The following is a 20,216-nucleotide window of genomic DNA, read 5'->3' as shown; positions in this document are numbered from 1 at the left end:
CAGTGGCAACTGGTTTTGCTTGCTGGAGGATATTCTTGGGGACAGAACTCCAAGCTATATTGCCTATAAAGACAGTAACTGTTCTATTTTGATCTTAAAGGAAAGATACTGTGAGGGAAAGTATATATTTTAGCCAAAATAAGATAGTTTAGATGTAAAACCTGTATTACTTTAAGAGCTTGTATCTGATGGTTTGTTAGTTTGTGTTTATGCATTTTATGTGCTTCTACACTTGTGTGGTATCCTCCCATTGAAAGCTAACTGTTTAAGAGCCATTTCCTACTAGAATATTTAAATTTCGGTTTATTTAAATGGTAAAGAGTAAGGTACATGCTTGTTTAGTTTTGTGGCAGAATATTTAAAGCTTGGGAAGTAGGATATTGGTGCTGGAGAGTCGCTGTTCACCAGAGGTCCTGAACACTAGTATGTGCATGTGTGTCAGGTTTTGATTACCTTTGATGAGGTTACACTGAAGGGCACTGGACTCGGTTTGCTGTGGGTGATGTCCTTTGGAACCACTGATTTTTTTTTTTTTTAGCCCTGATCTGTACCTGTGCAGGGAAAATTCATTTACAGCACTTGACTGCTACCTCTGGCAGCAGTGTACATTTACTATATGTCAGGCCAGTTACATTTTTTTATATACTAACTGGTACCAGTAGTGGGATTCAAACCCCATACTGCCAATTGTTGTCATCAGCATGAATATTGAAGGCAGCTATGTGGACATTTACTTCAGTATCGTGTGATTGTTCTTGTGGGGAGAGTATTAGGGCTCATGGGGACTGTCCACTCTTTCATATTCTTCCCTTAGTCTCCATGGTAAACAATAGCTAGGCGAAGTAAGTCTTTTGTAAAGCTGCTTTAGATCTTTCGGCAGGGATTTGTATTAATCTGTCTGTGAGCTGTTTGCACAAAATGGGGAGGGTGAGACTTAATTTCTGGTAAACTGCAAAAAAGCACCATGTTATGTTTTTTAGTTGAAAAACACAACTGAATAGTTAAAGGAAATAGGTAGAAATGACAAAATTCTGTTCATTTCCTTTAGTTGGTCATTTAATTGATTCACATAGCTACTTTTTTAAAACTCCACATTGCGTTACATGGTATAAATGCCTACATTTTTCCTGGAGTGTAAAGATTGCACTGGCTATAAAAATTCCTAGGCATAGTTTGGGTGGGCTTCAGGCATACTACTAAATCTGCAAAGGTACCCATTGGTGGTAGAAGGGTATATAATGTGAGTTTTGCATATGGTAGCATCAGTCGACTTTTATGGCTGTTTTCTCAAAAGGATCTCAAATTTGACATAATGGATACCCTCTTCAGGAGCAACTTTATTTTCCATGATATTGTTTTGAACTTTATTGACGAAATTTTACTCTGCCTTTGGTTTCCAGAGCCATTAAGAAATCAACAAGAGAAATGAAACCACAAGTACCAGTTTGGCTTTCTCAGAAGCATAAGACTATAGCTGTCTCAGCCTAGCCTGACCACTGCCCCATATTTTAGCTTTCCTGGCTTCTTCCACTACCCCATTCCTCCGGCTTTGGGTATTGTGAACCAGACTACTGATCCTTCTGTAGACACCTGCCTACATAAGAAAATGTAACCAGCAGCAGGTGTATTCAGGTCTTAATTAAGATCAGGTAATAGCTGGAGATAGAGTAGGAGCATCTCATAAATAGTCCACAAGACCTTCAGATCCCCACCTGCACTCAAGCGACTTATCTGCATATGTGCATACTGCAAGCTATGTGGAAGTGGGAAGCTGCAACAAGGGTACACTGAACTTCAAACAGCAGATTTGGAACTTGCATATGCTGCCTTCTGCTTTGTTTCATATCTCATTCACTGCTGTTGCATTACTCACAGAAGGTCTACTTTCATTTGAAGTAGAAAGCAGCCTTGAATTTTGCCTTCCAAAAATTTGAGCATCTGGTCTTACACTGACACATAAATAATAAGGTTTAAAAACATTCTTTGTTTTACAGAAACACTGTATACATTCTTACAGGTGAGGGCTCCCTCATGTACAAGTAGTATGAAGGGTTTCATAATATCATTTGCAGATGAGCTACATAGAGTGACAGTCATTATCAAGTGCCTGACAAATCCAAAACAAGTAGTAAACATGTAGTCTGTATGGAAACTTCAAAGAAGACAGATCTTCAAGTTCAGAGATTAAAATATTAATAGAATGAATTACCTTCAGTTAGGTTCTTCTAAACAGAGCTTTACCATTTTCAGGGATCCTGTTCTTGGATGAACAAAGCATATTTTTTTGTAGCTTTTTAAATGTATTAATATCATTTGAGTTCAGTTTTCTGCATGATGAACTGCGTAACTAAATTTTCTTCATGTAGATATGACAACTTACTGAATAGTGCTATAGTGAAAGTCAAAATACTGAATGCAAAATCCTGAAATGCCAGAATGCTGAAACTTTATCAAACTGAATTCAGAATGCCTACTAATGATACACATGTAGTGCATGCATTCACTACAGCAGTACACAGACTGTCAACAAGCAGTATCACTCAGCTTTTAGTGAAACTCCAAAAACTAGCACTACCATGTGTTCTGCATGGGGAGGGGGGCAAGTCCAGCTCTCTCTACACATGTAAAGGAATAGGTATTTTGATTTTCACCATGTTAACACTTCAGCATTGTACATTCAGGATTGAGTTTCAGTATACTGCTTCTCAGTAAGGTGACATGCACCCATTTCCTATATATTTTTGAACTTCATTTTGGCAGCTATAATACCTGCCACTGGTATTCCCCCACTTAAGTGATTTTCCCCAGTGACTATTACTCAAGTGTTTTTTTATCCATGTGAAAAACATTTTCATTCCATTCGTTTTTTTTTTCCATTCATTCTGATTGCCTCCTTTATCCATTTCAGGGTCACAGGAGATGTAGAGACCATCTCAACCCTTACTGAGTGCAAGGCAGAGAAACTAATCTTGGATAAGTTGCCAGTCTGTTGCAGTATACGCACACACATAAACATTTTCACACACATATGCACATATTCATACACACGCATACTTGTGGGCAGCTAAGACAAGTCTGTAGGATGTAGGAAGAAATGGACACACCTGGAGAAAACCCACGTGGATGTATGGAGGACGTGCAGCCCAAAAAAAAAAAAAAAAAAAAAACGGAGAAACAAGCACTGTCAATGAGCAGTGCTAACTGTTGCTCCACTGGACCTTGCTGAAAAGGACTACAATTTATATTTATGTGATTTTTACTTTGACACACTGTTTGATATTTGTTAGCTTTAATAAATTAGACTGATAAAAGGCCTGCATTTAATTTCTAGGTTAAGATGCATTTCATTTATATTTGCAAAGTAGAGCCTGGCTTTATATATATATATATATATATATATATATATATATATATATATGGTTCCCATTCAGAAGCCTGAAACATCATAAGCCTGAAAATCAAAATCCTGAAACCAAAAGCCTGAAAATTCAGAATCCTGAAAACTCAAAATCCTGAAAGCCCAAAATCCTGAAAGACCAAAATCCTGAAAGACCAAAATCCTGAAACTCAAAATCCTGAAAACACAAATAATGCTAATATGTCACTATAAAGACACTAATATCTACCAACTGACCCTGACCCTAACCCTAACCCTAAGGTCCCACCTGCCTAACTCACTTAAACCGCCCTAACCCCAATATTTGTCACTATTGCATACATGCCTAACCCTAACCTCACTTAATAACCCTAAAATAAAACCAACCACACACTTACCTGACCCCAACGCATGACCTAACACCACAGGGCTAACAATAGCAAAGCCACAATGACATCATTATGTCTATTTTGTGTTTTCAGGATTTTGAGTTTCAGGATTTTGGTCTTTCAGGATTTTGGGCTTTCAGGATTTTGAGTTTTCAGGATTCTGAATTTTCAGGCTTTTGGTTTCAGGATTTTGATTTTCAGGCTTATGATGTTTCAGGCTTCTGAATGGGAACCATATATATATATATATATATATATATATATATATATATATATATATATATATTGTAAATATTGCAGACAATGCTTCTCATTGACCATGTCGGCTCTGGATTACAACATATCCTTAATGTTTTTGTTGTTTATTCTAGGCAATTGCTCATTATGAACAAGCAGCTGACTACTACAAGGGGGAAGAATCAAACAGGTATGTGGAACTGTTAAGTCATAAGTAAATCTTATAGCCTTGATGAAGGGGGGGGTAAAACTTTTCATTGTTGCATTTGATAAAATCTGGTGGAAAATAGAAAATAAGTCACAGTAAAAAAAAAATCTATGTAAAAAGTAATCTAGTTCAGTTCCTCAACTGTTAATCACCTGTGTAAGATTTTTGAGGATAGTCCCTGAGGTATGTTAGCATTGTATTAGACACGTTGTAAGTGGTGAAATAGAAGTGGTACAACAGTGGAATGAGGGTTGATAAACCATGAAAGGTAAATTTCTGTCTAACATTTGCATTTAGATAATGACGTGAAATAATCTTCAGAGTTAGAAGACACTTCAGTACAGATGGTGTGATGAAGTAGGAGCAGTAGGAGGCTGTCATTTGCAATGTAAGAATAAAACATATAGAATAAAAATAGTGTAAAAAGCGGTTAGCTATTCCAGCAAGAGTACTAATGTAGTAACAACTGGTGTATGTAAATCTGTCATCTTATTTCACACATTTTTTCTGTAGAAACATTGATGGAGTATTTTATCTGACATCAGCAGCCATACAGCTATGGAGTGCATATAATCCAGCTTTTTTTCCCTTCATTCTTGAGGAGCCTGACACTTCCTACTGTCAGTGCTTAAGTGATGCGACAGAAAATAATTTTTAATGGCAAAGTCAAAAATCATAATTTTTTGATAAATTAGCCACGAGTATGTGAAGCATTAGATCCTTGACAAATAACTTTAGTCTTTGCCTGTATTGCCCTTCAGGTCTGAAGAATACTCCTGACAGTGCCACCCACCCATGGCTGTTGACAAAAGCAGCCTTACTGAGTGCTTATTTATTATAGTCTTTTCCCAGTCAGACATCTCCCATAACACCTTGCTCCATGTACACAAGGAAAAATCCAGACAAGTGCAATCATTGTCAGAGATAATGACGGATCTAGAGGATCTGAAAGATATAAAGTCAGTGAGGAAGGTAGTCAAGGCTTGAGTTTCTTACCTATTTTAATTCTACTTTTTCTAGTTTCATTTTAATTGTACTTTTTCTAGATTAACCAGGGCCATGGGGTTCTCTATTCACTTATGTACCTTATACTTCCATATAGGTCTGGCATGAGAAAAGCCACTGGATCTTTCTTTGCTTGATTGCAAATCTCCAGATGCCCCTACAGAGGTATATCTTCAGTGCCTTATTCTCTGGCTACTGCTGATGAACTTTTTTTTCTCAACTGCTCTGAACTTTCATTTGCATGGACATCAGCAGCCTGTATAGATTCTCAGTTGCATATTTTATCATTCTGGCTGTGGAACTCCTGGCCCATTGCAAATCAAAAGACTTATAGCTCTGCACAGCCATTCTTACAGAAGGGTTTTTTGTGGGGAAAGGGGTCCCACCTTCAGATTACATTCATTAATTTTGCATGCAGCAGCATTTCTGTGTGCTTGGTTCTTGGTCTGCTCTCCCTGTGAAGGAGAAATTGCAGGAAAAGTTAAGGAAGGGTGTTTGTCATTCATTGCAGGGTGTCTGTTGTCATTCTGGCCTGTATGACAGTAGGGCAGACCATTGACTGTAGATACCATTATGTGCATCCCCAGCTGCTGTCAGCCTCTCTGCTGCTGTGCTGGACATGGGTAAACTCGATATGCGTCTTTAGAAAATTTGCTGTGAAATGTACATTTTCTGTTTTGTGTAATCTGAACATTGTAATGTGTACTGAAACCTGCAGCCCTCAGAAGGCAAACTGGAACTGTGACAGTTGACTACCCCTTGAGAACCTGAGGCGGTATTCTTTTGCATTTCACTTATGAAGACCCCTTAATGGTAGACCTCCTCAACAAAGTTTTAAGTATTTTGGAGCCTTGGATGCCTACCCTTTGGATAGTCTTGCTTTGATGAATGTTTTATCTCTGTCCTGTCTGCCCAAAGATGGTATACATGTAGAGTTTCTTTGGAGAAAACTGGTTTGATGAACTCAGATGCTGATTTGATGGTTTATTGGCTGCCTGCACAAATTATAACCCTCTCAGCACTTTAGCTCCTTGGCTGTAATTAAAACATTTGGGGACATTAACCATGTAAGAGGGCATTACACTTCAGCCATTTGACTATGTGTAGTCTCCTCCAGGTGGCAGTACTCATTGTTTGTTGACAGGTATAGGTGAGAAGACCGCTATATAGATGGCCTTGAGTATTGGGTGCCCCCAGCATTTACTCTAGAGGTAAGTTTATAGGTAGTTGATTGGGTAGGTTTGCCACCTTTTCAAATGCCCAAAGTGGGACATTTTTGGTACAAACGTCAGATTTTGCAGGGCAAAACATACCCAAGGCCAGTACAAAGGACAGAACTTCACTTTTTTGCCTAAATAAAAGCTTATTCGTGTAGCATTTTAGTTGCTTATTCTGTTTCTTATAACATTTAGGTGTTTCAGATACAGAATACCTGTTTTTATGGAACTATTACATAAAATATAGGAAATATTTTTGTCCTAAAATCTCAGAACATTTGACATTTTTTTCAATTTTTTTGCAGGACACAGCTGCCCAAAGAGGGACTGTCCCTCGCAAAGTGGGGACAAGTGGTAACCCTATGATTGGGTATCAGTTAATTTCAGGGAACTCCCCAGCCAAGTGAGGAACATGACCTCAAATCCCCAGAGTATGTTTCTGTTCTGAACAGTGGCCCAGATCAAGTGCCTTTACTTTCCTTCAGGCAGAGGAGTGCTTGCCAGATATAGTTAAATTGGTTCCCCAGAGTCCTACCTGTGCTATCCCAAGTATTTATTCAACTCTGTTCCCAGTTTGGATTTTGAAAATCTTTTAGGTCATGCTGGAAAATGGCTGAACAGGTAAAAAGTAGCACTATCCAGCACATTAATTTGATGCCTGCACCAGGCCTGGCACAAGACGTCCCCAGTGCCTCCTTTGTATTGCATATCTGTGCTTCACACTTGGTCAGCATTACAGACAATGCTATGCGATCTTGAGGCCAAGGCAATCTGCTTTCCATGTGGGAGTGTCCTAAAGCTTCCTCATTGGTTACTAACCAGCAGAGGCATTTTTCTTCCCTTTTGCTTCTTTAGCTGTTTCTGAATCTGAGCAGCCTGAGGTCTCTCTCCTTTGCTCAGACAGAATTAGTGAATAGTCTTGTACTGCTAGGTCATAGGTTCATAGGTAGTTACTAGGCATGTAGGACAGGAAACCATTGAGGAGCTTAATTCCATTTCCCAGTTTTCTCAGAATACTGAGTGGTTATGTGACTCGCTGAGAGTTGCAGTGCATCAACTGTCTGACAAAATCTGCTCTTTTGCAGTGACCATGGTAGGACTTTAACATAGATTTTCTGTTATGTAGTCGGACACCTTATCCATTAGAACACATGGCCAGTCTCTCTAGATAACTCTTTCTTTAGAAGGGCCATAATGTTATTGAAGTACAGTCTGTGGTAGTGATTCCTACCCTTCTTAAATCCTCTCAGAAATATTTCACTTGTATATTTCAGAGGGAAAAAAGCTGGTGGAAGTCTGATATACTCCACATCTGAAGTTTGGTATTAGGGCTGCTAGGTTTATTACTTGAAATTCTGAAATACCCCACCCCTGGAGCTGGTTGCTGTAATGCTGTGTTTTGTCACTTGGAAGCCCCTGGACACATGTCCCTCTGCACTTGTGATGACCAGCCTCATCTGTAGGCTGCCTCATTTTGTAGTCCACTTTATACTGTATCCCAGTGTTTATTGCTGTGTGATCTGCTCTGTTCAGTATGTCTGTGAGACTCCAGCATTTGTTTATTCTTTAAATTAGATGAGGAATCCAAAGCCATGGACAAGTTTAGTGTTAAATTTAAATTTTATTCCTCTGCAGTAGGTGGGCATGTGAGCCATTAGTTGTTTGTCTTGCTTGTACCCAAGGAGATCTTTAATTCCAGTAGGGAAAGAATCTTTTTTTAACAGTGCATCATCAGAAGGCTGTTTTATACCTGCCAATGCATTTTATATTGCAGCTTTGCTATCTAGAATGGCCGTAGGCTGCAGACTACACATGGAGGAAAGATTAGACTAGTACAGGTATTTTACAGTGTGTGTTGAATACATCCTGGGTGCAACTTTACAGGTGACATTCTATTTAGGGAATACACAAAAAAGATTTTTGAGAATCTCCAAAAAAGGAACAAGACCCTTTCCGTGGTGAAGGGTATATATCTTCCTTCTACTTCTACCATGTTCACAAAATCCTTCAGGAGAAAGTAACTTTTGGGATTCCAGAGAAGACCAGTCACCCTCCAAGTCATTTTTGTCTTTACAGGCCACCCACCAGTTTCCTGAAGAAAACTGCTTCCAGGATGACTTGATAGGAGCAGTGACCATCTTAGTCACTGCCTGACTTAGGCCAGTCTGGAAAGCTGTAACTTAGGATCAATGAGAACTAGACTTATCAGAATGGGATGTTGATTTTTTTTCACGTTTCATGTTTTTTTCAGCCTACTTTCCTCTGGAAGGCCGGTTGGTTTAAGTGGACCTGCTTTCTCAGTTTATGCCCATTCTGACAAAGGAGCCCTTACAAATTCCTTCTGAAGAATATTCTGTTCCTCGTTCCTGATAAATGGGACCTCCAAATAATTTTGGATCAAAATTTCACTCACTAAATTAGATATGAGGTATTGGGTAGTCCTTCAAGGTGCTTCTGCCAGGACTTAATGGAAGGTGTCTTTGTGTATGAGAGATTCCTGTTAACATGACATTGCTTTGGAAACTATGATCATGTTGCATTGTGTGGACTGCATCTTCCCATTTGTCTCCATTGAAGACCTCAGGGTCTTTGCCAAAATGTTGAGTATGATGGTAACGAAGACACTGCAGAGTAATGGTTTTCTTATCTGTGTCAACTAGTTTGTAGTAGCCACCTAACCCAGGAATTTCTGGGTCTGACACCAACATGGCCTTTTCTATGTCTGCATTCTCGGGGAGGTTATTCTCCACCGGGCGAAGACCACTTTGGTGCATTTTGTCCTCTTGAGGCAAACTCTGAACAAGGAAGTTTTTTTTTTTTTGTTAAACATCTTTATTGAATTGTCACTAGTAATCAAACCCTATTAACAAGTTCACATTTACAACCACCATACATCACATATATTTTTATATATTATATAGTCAAAGCAACATTACATAAATTATTCAATTCCTGTCTTCTCTTTTTTTTTAAACAAGAAACGTCTTTATTAAATTATCACTTATGACATGGGCAATCATACATTTATATAAATGAAAAATAACCATGTTGATATAATCCCAACTGCAAGCATTTTGCATTAAAAACCATACTGACACAGTCCTAGGTACAAACATTATACATCACGTATAATCTACACAGTCATTGTCAGGCAAACATTACATAATTCATTCAAGTCCTGCCTTCTTTAAAACCTCATTCTTCCCATGTATGTATTGTACCCACAGTTGCATTTTCCTTTGTAATTTCCTCCTACCCTTTTTTTGAAGATCAGTTCCAGTTGTTTAATCTCTGTTACTATATTAACTATTTTGAGTAGCTTGTTTGGACTTTGATTCCTGTTTTCTAGTAAGTACTTTTTTGACAGCCACCATTAGACTTGGCAAGGCTTTACTATGTGTCGAGGTAATTCTGATTCTGTATCATAGCTCAGAAAACTCATTTCTTTAGTTAAGTCAATTTGCTCACCCAGTGTCTCCGACAGAGTAGTCTGCAGGCAGTCTTTAAAGTCTGCCAACTCATTACATTCCCAGAAAATATGTTCCCAATAACCTCTCTTCCCCATCACATCTCCAACATTTGCTGTCTACCTGAGGAAAGATTCTCTGGAGTCTACTTGGAGTATAAAAATATCCATGTAAACATTTCCAAGCAAAAATTATAAGTCTTACAGATTTTTTTGCATATTTGGGAGGCATACATATATTTCCCCATTGTTTCTTTGTGGATTGCTTATCCACTCTCTTCCCAAGTTTTTCTAACCTCCTGTGATTGATTGTTATAGTTATGCATTATTTTATGTGCTCTACTAATTGTTTAACCTCAGCTTCTGTTCTAGATTCTATTAAAAGTCTAATACTGCTGGACTTTTGTGTAGGAGCCCCCCCCCCCCATTTCTTTCTCTTTGCCTATACTCGCATATCAGTCTTTGATATGGAAGGCAATCGCTAACCTGCAGTTCAAATACATTCCTGGCGTTTTCCAAGTCTGTTATCTTTCCCTGTCTAGTTATTTGCTCCCAATACCTTGATTCTTTTGCCAGTTTTCTCCAGTAAATTCCATCCCCCATTTGCCTATTTTTCTGTATCCCTAATTCCAGTCATCCCTATTACCAGAATCTCCTTTTTCCAGTCTCATGTTGCCTTAGTTCTTAAAATACTTTCTGCTACTTTATGAATATAATATTCTGTACGATTACTGTTCTCCTTTAAGATCTGCATCCAAAATCCTAGTCTCTCCTTGTTGCTTGAGCTTTCCCCCCATTTCAGCATCCCTTTCCACTTTAAATGATAGGTTTTTGCTTGTGCTATATATACGAGACTTAACTGTGTACCGCTGAAATACCCCTTCGAATCTGGTAATCCCAATCCACCCTGTTCTGTTGGAAGAATCATGTTATCCCACTTGACTATTGTCTTCCCCTCCCAGACAAAATCCTTCAGGTCTTTATTGCTGTCCACAACTTCTCCTCTGGTTGATAAAAATATGCCTGACCTGTGTATAAGACTAAAGGGACTAAAACATTTTAACTGCTTGTTTCTTACTGTCAATGTCAATATCCACATCCATAGCTTCCAAATGTCTTAGTTTTTGTATTATCTTCTATTTAATCTCTTCCCGCATATCCTTAGCTGCCACATTGTAATCATTTTTAATGCATACTCCAAAATACTTATTTTTTTATTATGTCCCCATAAATATGGATATTGCTGAACCGATTTGTGTGTGGATACATAATTTACTGCTATTGCCTTTGTTTTAGCTTCATTAATTTTGCATCCTGAAAAGATGTGAAATTCTCTCAAAATAATCCACAACACTGTAATTTCCTTTTCTGGTTTTATTAGGTGTAAAATAATGTCTGCAAATAGAGCCAGCTTTTCTTGGCTACCATACCAATTATTTCCTTGAATTTCTGAGTCCCTTATCTTCTTTTCCAGTGGTTCTAAATATAATGCAAATAATAAAGGGAGAAAAAGGACAATCCCGGACTGGTTCCTCTGCTCAAGCAGAAATTATCAGAGGACCCCACCCACTTTAATTTTTGCCTCCAATCCTTCATATATCCTCATAGTCATCCTTATAATTTCATCAGGGAATGCAAATGCTTCCATTGCCCAGCTCATAGTCCCAGCTTACTCTGTCAAATGCATTATCTGCATCAAGACTCAACAACAACAGTGGTATTTACTTACATTCTGCTTCCCTCTGTATCATCATCAGTGTTCTGTTAATGTTGTCAGATGTTTGCCTCCCCTCCACAAAACCACATTGATCCATATCTGTCAATTTTGGCACTTTTGCCATTATAGACAAGCACTTTATAATCATGGTTTAGTATTGAAATGGGCTTGTATGAAGCGGAGTCTGATGGATATTTACCCTTTTTAGATATTGCAGCTGCCACTGCCTTCTTCCAGAATGTTGGTACTTCTCTTAAAATACTGTTAAAAAAAACCTTCCAGATCTTTCAGTGTTTCCCACCTAGCTTCCAAACTTCCACAGGAGTAGTATCTGTTCCTCGGGACTTTGCTGTAGATTGGTTTTACATCACTATTTTTATCTCATCTCCTCCTATCCTGTTAGTAATTGATCCTCGTCTACCTTTAACTTTGGCATATTTAATTCTTCCATAAAAATTTCCATTTGTACCTTTTCTTGATTTCCATATTTCTCTACTTTTTACAGACTTTGAGAATTTCCAAAATATTTCTAATACTTCTACATGATCTCTTGTTACCTTCCTTGTTGTAGGCTCCCTAAACTTGGTGACCACTTTTTCTTGCCCGAGTTATTGTGCCAAACAGTTTTTGTGTTCCAGAGTTATTATCAAAAAACAGTTGCTTAATAGCAATATTTCTAAACTCATGCACATTATTGAGGTAATCCATTTATTTTCTGTTTAGTATTCTGGAGTTGATCCTCCTCTTGTTCTTTGAGATCCTCCTGTTTTGCAGTACTACAGCATTTGTCGTCCCTCTAAATAATTACTTCTTAACCATATTTCCCTTTCTATTTCCACTCTATTTTTCAGCTCCACTTTAATTTTATCCCACTCCCTAGCTATATTTTCAGAAGAAATTTGTCTTCTCTAATAACTCCAGAATAATTTCAGCTAGCCATTCTTTAAATATATCTCGCTATCAGATTGTAGCCATTTTCTCATTATCAGATTACCTTTTTCTTTCAATTTATTCTGAAAACCTTCAACTTGTTTTCTATAGCTGGGAGAGGAATAAAGTTGAGACAAAAAACAGCACTTAGTGTAAGTAGAAGCACAGGCACAACCATGCATTTCAGCCTGGATAATTTTTATTTTAGGTTAATTCAAGTATGTGAGTTTAGCTGTCAACCTAGGACAATTGTTCCTATTAGGAAAGTTAAACTTTATTATTTGAAAATTGACATAATTTTGTGTATTTGTATTAATCTCATAGGAGTGTTCTGCAGTGGGTTTCCTTTTTTGTTTGAGGGTTTTCATTAAATCAAAAAGTCTTCTAGGTTGTGAAGTAGGTTCATATGTATAGGACAAGAAACAACTATATAAAAGATCAACCTGCCAAACAGTGCGTGCATGTAGCACAAAAGCTGGAACTAGACATTAAAAAAAGCTGTTGTACATAACAGGTGGGAATAATAACTTATAATGTAAACACTTTCTGTATTATCTTTGAATATGAACAGTCTCATTTGGACAGAACTAAGCATGTGAATTTGATTTCAGGGTGGTTATTCAGTGGAATATCTGGGACAAAGGTAAAGGGGAGTCGTCGTCTTCTTCTTTCGGCTTTTCACGGTTAGGGGTCGCCACAGCGAATCATCTGTCCGCTCATGATTGGCAGTGGAGTTTTACGGTGTCGAGTTGCCAGCCCAGCACCCAACCTTCCACAGAAGGCACACACACACACACACACACACTCACACCTAGGGCCAATTTAGAGTGACCAATTCACCTACTGCATGTCTTTGCGATGTGGGAGGAAACCGGAGCACCCGGAGAAAACCTACGCGACCACAGGGAGGACATGCAGACTCTACACAGAAGGCACCCCAGCCGAGAATCGAACCAGAGAACCTCTTGCTGTGAGGTGGCAATGCTAACCGCTGCACAACCATGGCCGCCCATAAAGGTAAAGAGGAGTACTTAGATTAATTGCTAGAGGAACTCCAATAGTGATAGAAGAGGAAAAATATGATAATGGCAGATTTGTAGTAGTAAGGGGCTACTGGCAAAGGAGGAGGATTAGGCTGGCATGTATTTATATTCCAGCCAAAACTGCTACTATGGAACTAAAAAACTGTAAAAATTCTAGGAGAAATGATCAGCTTTCAGCAGGGAATATTACTTATAGATGGGAAATGGAATTTGATTTGCAACAATGAGGCTCTATCTGGGGGCCTAGAAGGGAAAATATTTATTTTATTTATTTCTATTTTGACATGTTTTAACCGGATACGTATGACTGAGCAAACACCCATTTTCAGCAGAGGCTTAGGGGGAGAAGCCCCATACAGAAAATGTTAAAAAGACAAATTCAAAAATGGTTGCAAACATAACAAAAGAAGGTAGATTTTTGAAGAAATATATGAAAATATTTGGCGTGGAAGATGTGAATTCAGTAGTAGGAGCTGGGAGAGAATTTACATATTCCCTAAGGTACAAAAACTGGGCTAGGCTGTGTAGAAATTATATTTCACAGGAAAATAAGCATTTAATTGAAAGTTTTTGATACGCATTCATTAACTTTTTCAGGTCATGTGCCAGTAACAACTAAAATTAAAAATGCTGGGTAATGAAATAAAAATGCTGTACTAGCGCTTCCCCACCTATTTGTTAAAAACAGAGGAATTTAAGGAATGGGTAGTGGAAATTATTTGGGAGTTACTAGGGACGATAGATATTTCTTCAGAAAATATAGCTTGAGAGCAGGATAAAATGAAAGTGAAATTTAAAAATAGGGTAGAAATAAGAAAAGAGGTATGGTTATGAAGTCAAACCAGTGGATATGGATCTGGGTATGCACATACAGTAGCCTTACTTTCGACCACCACATGCCTACAGTGGTGAAGAAATCCTTTTTATGTTGCTCAACTTAAGCAGTAAGGACATGGCATCTAGGTCCAAAGGGGTCATTATCCCACTGTGCTCCACCATTATCACACCAGTCAAAATACAGTGCTCCCTTTGCTGTACACCTGACCAGGCATATGCAGCAACTAGAGTGACTTCAGAGGTTCCATACAAAAAGAATACAAGGCATAACAAACTTGCCTTATACAGAGCATCTTAAAGCTCTTTCTCTCTACTCAGTCTAACATGCTGGAGAGCCAGATGTGTCCTAGAGACTGCCTGGAACAGGCTTCCTATTCACGTGAAGCTGAGTTTGTCTATTACCCAGTTTAAGGGCAACCTAGACCAGTGGATGGGAATAGGAAATTTACACAAGAATTGGCACCCATGTCCCTTATGGACAGATGTACTTTATAAATTCCTGGCTCTCAGTGTCCTGTTTGGATACAGGACATCAATATTCTTTCAGGAAAACAGGGCTAGACTTAGAAAGGCCTGCTGAGGTGTTGGCACCGTAATAATCTATGAATCTATAAGTAACGAGAATTATTTAAAGGGACTGACAAAAGTTAAGGTATTGCAGAATAGGGGGAATCTTGCAGAACAATAAGAGACCTAACTCCAGAATGCTAAAGAAAAATTAAGGGATTAGCTCCGTAATATGCATGAGTTTAGAAACATGCTGTTAAGCAAATGTTTTTTTTTTATAACTCCAGAGCACAAAAGCTTTTAGCATAACTGTTCAGGCATCAGAAAGTAGAAAGGGTTGTTGCCAAGCTTAGAGAGTGAATAACAGGGAAAATTAACCAGAGGTCCTATGGTGATGATAGAAATATTTTGGAAAATTTATGATAATCTGTGTAAAGCAGAGAAATTTGGAAATCAAAATAAAGTACAAATGGAAATGTTTATGGAAGAATTAAATATGCCAAGGTTAGAGGTAGATGAGGCTGAATTACTAACAGGATAGGAGAAGATGAAATAAAAATGGTGATGTATAACCAATTTACAGGCATGTCTCCAGAATAGATGGAATCCCTGTGGAAGTTTGGAAACTGGGAAAGAAGAAAGTGATAAAGATCTGGAAGGATTTGTTTAATAGCATTTTAAAATGAGGAGAAACACCAACATCCTGAAAGAAAGCTGTGGTGGCTGTGATACCTAAAAATGTTAAGGACCCACCATATCTCCAGCTTCATGTAAGCCCATTTAGATTTTAAACCATGATTATTAAGTATTTGTCTATAATGGCTAAAAGAATAGCAAAGGTGATGTCAAAATTGATAGATGTTGAAAAGTGTGGTTTTGTGGGGGGAAGCAAACGTTTGACAACCTTACTAGAGCAGTGATGATCCAGGGGGAAGCAGAATGTAAGAAATTACCACTGTTGTTGGTGGATCTTGATGCAGCAAAAGCATTTGATAAAGGAAGCTGGGATTTTACGAGTAGGGCAGTGGAAGAATCTGCATTCTCTGTCGAAACAGTAAGGTTAATTAGAAGGGTATATACGGGATCAGAAGTGAAAATTAAAGTGGGGAGGGTTCTCTCTCTTATAAGTTCTGTTTGAGCAGAGGAGCCAGGCAGGGGTGTCATCTTTCCCCTTTGTCATTTGCATTATATTTAGAACCATTTGCAAAGAAAATAGGGACTCGGAGATTCAAGGATATAATTAGTGTGGTAATCAAGAAAAGCTAGCTTTAATTGCAGATGATGATATTTTGTTCCTGATAAAATCAGAAAAGGACATTTCAGTGTTGTGGAACATTCTGATATGGTGTCAAGTCTTTTCAGAATACAAAATTAATGAAGATAAAACAAAGGCAATAGCTGTAAACTATGTACCCACACACACACACATTGGTTCAGCAATACCCATATTTATGGGGTCATGATAAAATGAAGAACTTAGGAGAATGGATTAAAAAGGATTCTGTTATGGCAGCTAAGGATATGGAAGAGGCTAAGCAAAAGTTAATGCAAAAACTGAGAAGTTGGAAGTTTTGTATTATGGGTATGGATAGCAAGATACAAGCAGTGAAAATGTTTTAGTTCCTTTCGTTTTATACATGGGCCAGGCATATTTTTATCAACTGGAGGAGAAGTTGTAGATAGCAATAAGAAGTTGAAGGATATTATTTTGGAGGAGAAGATGGCAAGAGTCAAGTGGGATTAGTTGATCCTTCCATTAGAACAAGGTTTGGAGTAACCTGATTTGAAGGGGTATTAAGGCGCTCCTCCATAACACAAGCAGAAAGCTATAATTCAAAGTGGAAAGGGATGTTGGTGAAGTGGGTGGAAGCTCATGAAATAATGAGAGACTGAGATTTTGGATGCATATCCTTAAGGAGAATAACAATAACCATACATAATATTGTATTACTAAAATAGACTATATTCTAAGTTCTAAGGCAGCACTGAATGCAGAAAGGAGATTCTGCCAATAGGGATGACTGCAGTTAAGGGGTACACAGAATAGGCAAGAAGGGGTGGAATTTATTGCAGAAAACTGGCAAAGGAACCTGGATAATGGAACAAGTAATTAGAGAGAGAAAGGTAATAGGAAGAGGTCAATAATTAATTTGTACTGCTGGCTAGAGATTGCCTTCCATTTCAGAGATTGGTATCTGAGTATAGGTAAGAGAAAAGAGTAGAGAGGTCCTAAGCAAAATACTAAAACTGGTAGAGTTTTTAGTTAAATCTAGAACAGAAGCATCTCTTAAAAAAGGGATGCTTAGTAGGGCATATAAAATATTGCACAATGACTGTAGGAATTGGTCAGAGGAGGTTAGAAAAGATTGGGAAGAGAGAGTGGATGCACAATTCAGAAAGAAACAATGAGAGGATATATAATGGCTCCTAATTATGCAACAAAGTCTAGAAGATTTAGGATATTTGTTTGGAAATGGTTGCATATGTTTTTTACACCCCAAGCATCCTCCACAGAATTTTTCCTTTGGTAGAGTGCAAATGTTGAAAGTGTGATGGGGAAGGAGGAGGTAATTGGGAATATGGAAGTGTAATGAGTTTACAGACTTAAAAATTCCCTGCAGACTGTTCTGTCAGAAATAGTGGGTGAGCAAATTGGTGTAACTAAGTAAATGATTGATGAATGTGGTACAGAATCAGAATTGCCTAGAGCACAGTAAGGGCTTGACGAGTTTAATTCTGATGGCTGCCAAAAAAACAGTTACAAGAAAGTAGAAGTCAATGTCTAAATTAACTGTACTAATAGTAGTGAATATAGTAACAGGCTTGAAAAAATGGAAGTAGGATCTTTAGCAGAGATCGTAGGAGCAAATTACTTAGAAAAACAGTGGGAATTGTGAAAATAGTGCATGCATAATAATGTTTTGGAGGCGGAATGAAGGGAAGGCAGGAATTGAATGAGTCTATGTAATGTTTGACTGAACATGACTTTGCAGATTATAAGTGATGTGTAACGTTAGCAACTGAAAATGTCAATATGGTTTGTTTTTATTTATATACATTTATGATTGTCTGTGCCATAAGTGATAATTCAATAAAAATGTTTCTTGTCAAGAAGTCTTTCTTGGAGTGGCCTGCAGTTCCTTTACCTTATCCCCAGAACTGCAAAAATCAGAATACAGGAAGAAAGATAGGGAGGCATGAGCCTCTCCCAGATTTCCTTAAAGATGTCATTGTCATAGCTCTTCTCCAGCTAAGGTGGCTATCATTTATAAACCCCCTATAATGTGAAGTCATATCCTGACTAAGCATCCCATGACAAATTTCTGCATGGTCTTTCCAGTCCAGCACAGGTTCCTAAAACTACACTTTTACCACTTGATAAGGAGTTCAAAGTCTTTGAGTGAAGTGGACATCAAGGTCTTTGAGTGAAGTGGGCATAAGATTTTCTCCTCTAAGTTTAGGAATCATCTTAATTAATGAATGAATTAATTAATTAATTAACGAATAGTATCTCTTGGTAAAGAGTGACTTGGTAGTTAAAATCCAGTTTTAATAGAAGTTGTGGGAGTAAAAGCTTTACACGTGTCACTGAACAGAATTGAGTGAAAAACTCATTTGATTGAAAATTCATTTGACTGAATCACAATTGATAAAAAAAAAAAAAAAAAACATTCTAAATTAAAAATATGCAGTGGACCCCCCACCCCTTACATCCCTTGAATTATATTTACTAATTCCACAGTTCCATAGTTGCACAACCATGGAGAAGAGTTGAAACACAACACGCAGTGAATCACTGCTAATGCACAAACACAAATATCTACAAACTGGTTGTATAACATGATGGTGGGCCTTACCAATTCACATGTACTCTTCCAGACTCACTTCCCTAATAACTCCTGTGATCACAAATGACATCCTAACATACTGTTTATAGATTTCTGCAATTTTGTCAAAATTCATTTGACTGAATCACAATTGATAAAAAAAAAAAAAAAAAAAAAGCATTCTAAATTAAAAATATGCAGTGGACCCCCCACCCCTTACATCCCTTGAATTATATTTACTAATTCCACAGTTCCATAGTTGCACAACCATGGAGAAGAGTTGAAACACAACACACAGTGAATCACTGCTAATGCACAAACACAAATATCTACAAACTGGTTGTATAACATGATGGTGGGCCTTACCAATTCACATGTACTCTTCCAGACTCACTTCCCTAATAACTCCTGTGATCACAAATGACATCCTAACATACTGTTTATAGATTTCTGCAATTTTGTATTAATTGTAATTCATTAAAATGTGCTTTGTCATAAGATTTTTCGGTCAAATGAGCGTTCAGTCTTATATATATATATATATATATATATATATATATATGTGTGTGTGTGTGTGTGTGTGGCCACAGAAATACCTCACTAAAAGAATCACAGGCCTAAAGCAGATGCCATATGCTGACCCTCTAAAAAAAACTCCAGCTATACTCTGTGGCATATCGTCTACTCAAGAGGCAATCTCTGCTTAACATACAAGGCCATGTCAAACCCTGAGCTGCTGGACATGCTCCACTTAAACAAATCCCAATCCCTCAGAGCCACACGCTCCAGGGATCTAAATCTTATCATCACAATGAATAAAACATGCTGGAGGGATAGGTTCCTGACCCAGAGACTCCCCATACTCTGGAATAGACTGCCCATACATGTCAAGCAGAGCACCTCATTGGCCCTCTTCAAAAGGAACCTTGATGATTGAATGGGAGATAGGAAATTCGCCCAGGGGATCATGTCAGTCGCCCTGCTAAACAGGGGCCCAGAGAAGTAAATATTGTGGGAAAAAATTTCCAGGGAATTGTTATGGCTAGGCTTGCATAGGCCTTAGGGCCGATAGCTTAGTACCAACCTATGAACCTATATGCATGCTTGCATACGTATGTATATATAGGAGTGTGTGTATGTATAAATATACATGTATGTATATGTGTGTGTATGTATCTATAAATATACATATAAGGCCTGGAATAGCTGCAGAAAAACAGACCAAGTATAGCAAATGTACCTGACAAAATTTCCTTTCTTTGCGCTTGTATCCAAATGATGTAAACCTTATATCCAAACACCAGCGACTCTGTATTGCTTTGAAGTAGAAAATATTTATTAAGCGGTACCAACTTCAATATTTTTGGTTAATTAAAACAACACAAGTAAAACGCTTTTCCTTTCCAAAGGTTTGAAAACTTTTTCAAATGGTTTGTACTCCACCCCTTTCCTCCTAT

The 20,216-nt window shown here is 37.9% G+C and overlaps 1 protein-coding gene across 1 annotated transcript in view; it reads left to right on the top strand.

The window, feature by feature from the left end:
- Positions 1–20,216, top strand: part of NAPB (NSF attachment protein beta) — a 665,740-nt gene that overhangs the window by 450,579 nt on the left and 194,945 nt on the right. Inside the window, exon 6 of the mRNA XM_044056384.1 lies at positions 4,137–4,192. Within this exon, the coding sequence (XP_043912319.1) occupies positions 4,137–4,192 (56 nt within the window). The remainder of the gene's footprint in view (positions 1–4,136; positions 4,193–20,216) is intronic.

The sequence above is a fragment of the Protopterus annectens genome, chromosome 1.part2, assembly GCF_019279795.1.
Source record: "Protopterus annectens isolate FY-2018-M chromosome 1.part2, PAN1.0, whole genome shotgun sequence".
Classification (NCBI taxonomy): Eukaryota; Metazoa; Chordata; order Ceratodontiformes; family Protopteridae; genus Protopterus; species Protopterus annectens.
Note: the sequence above shows the minus strand (reverse complement) of the source record. Positions and strands in the feature narration are given on the sequence as shown.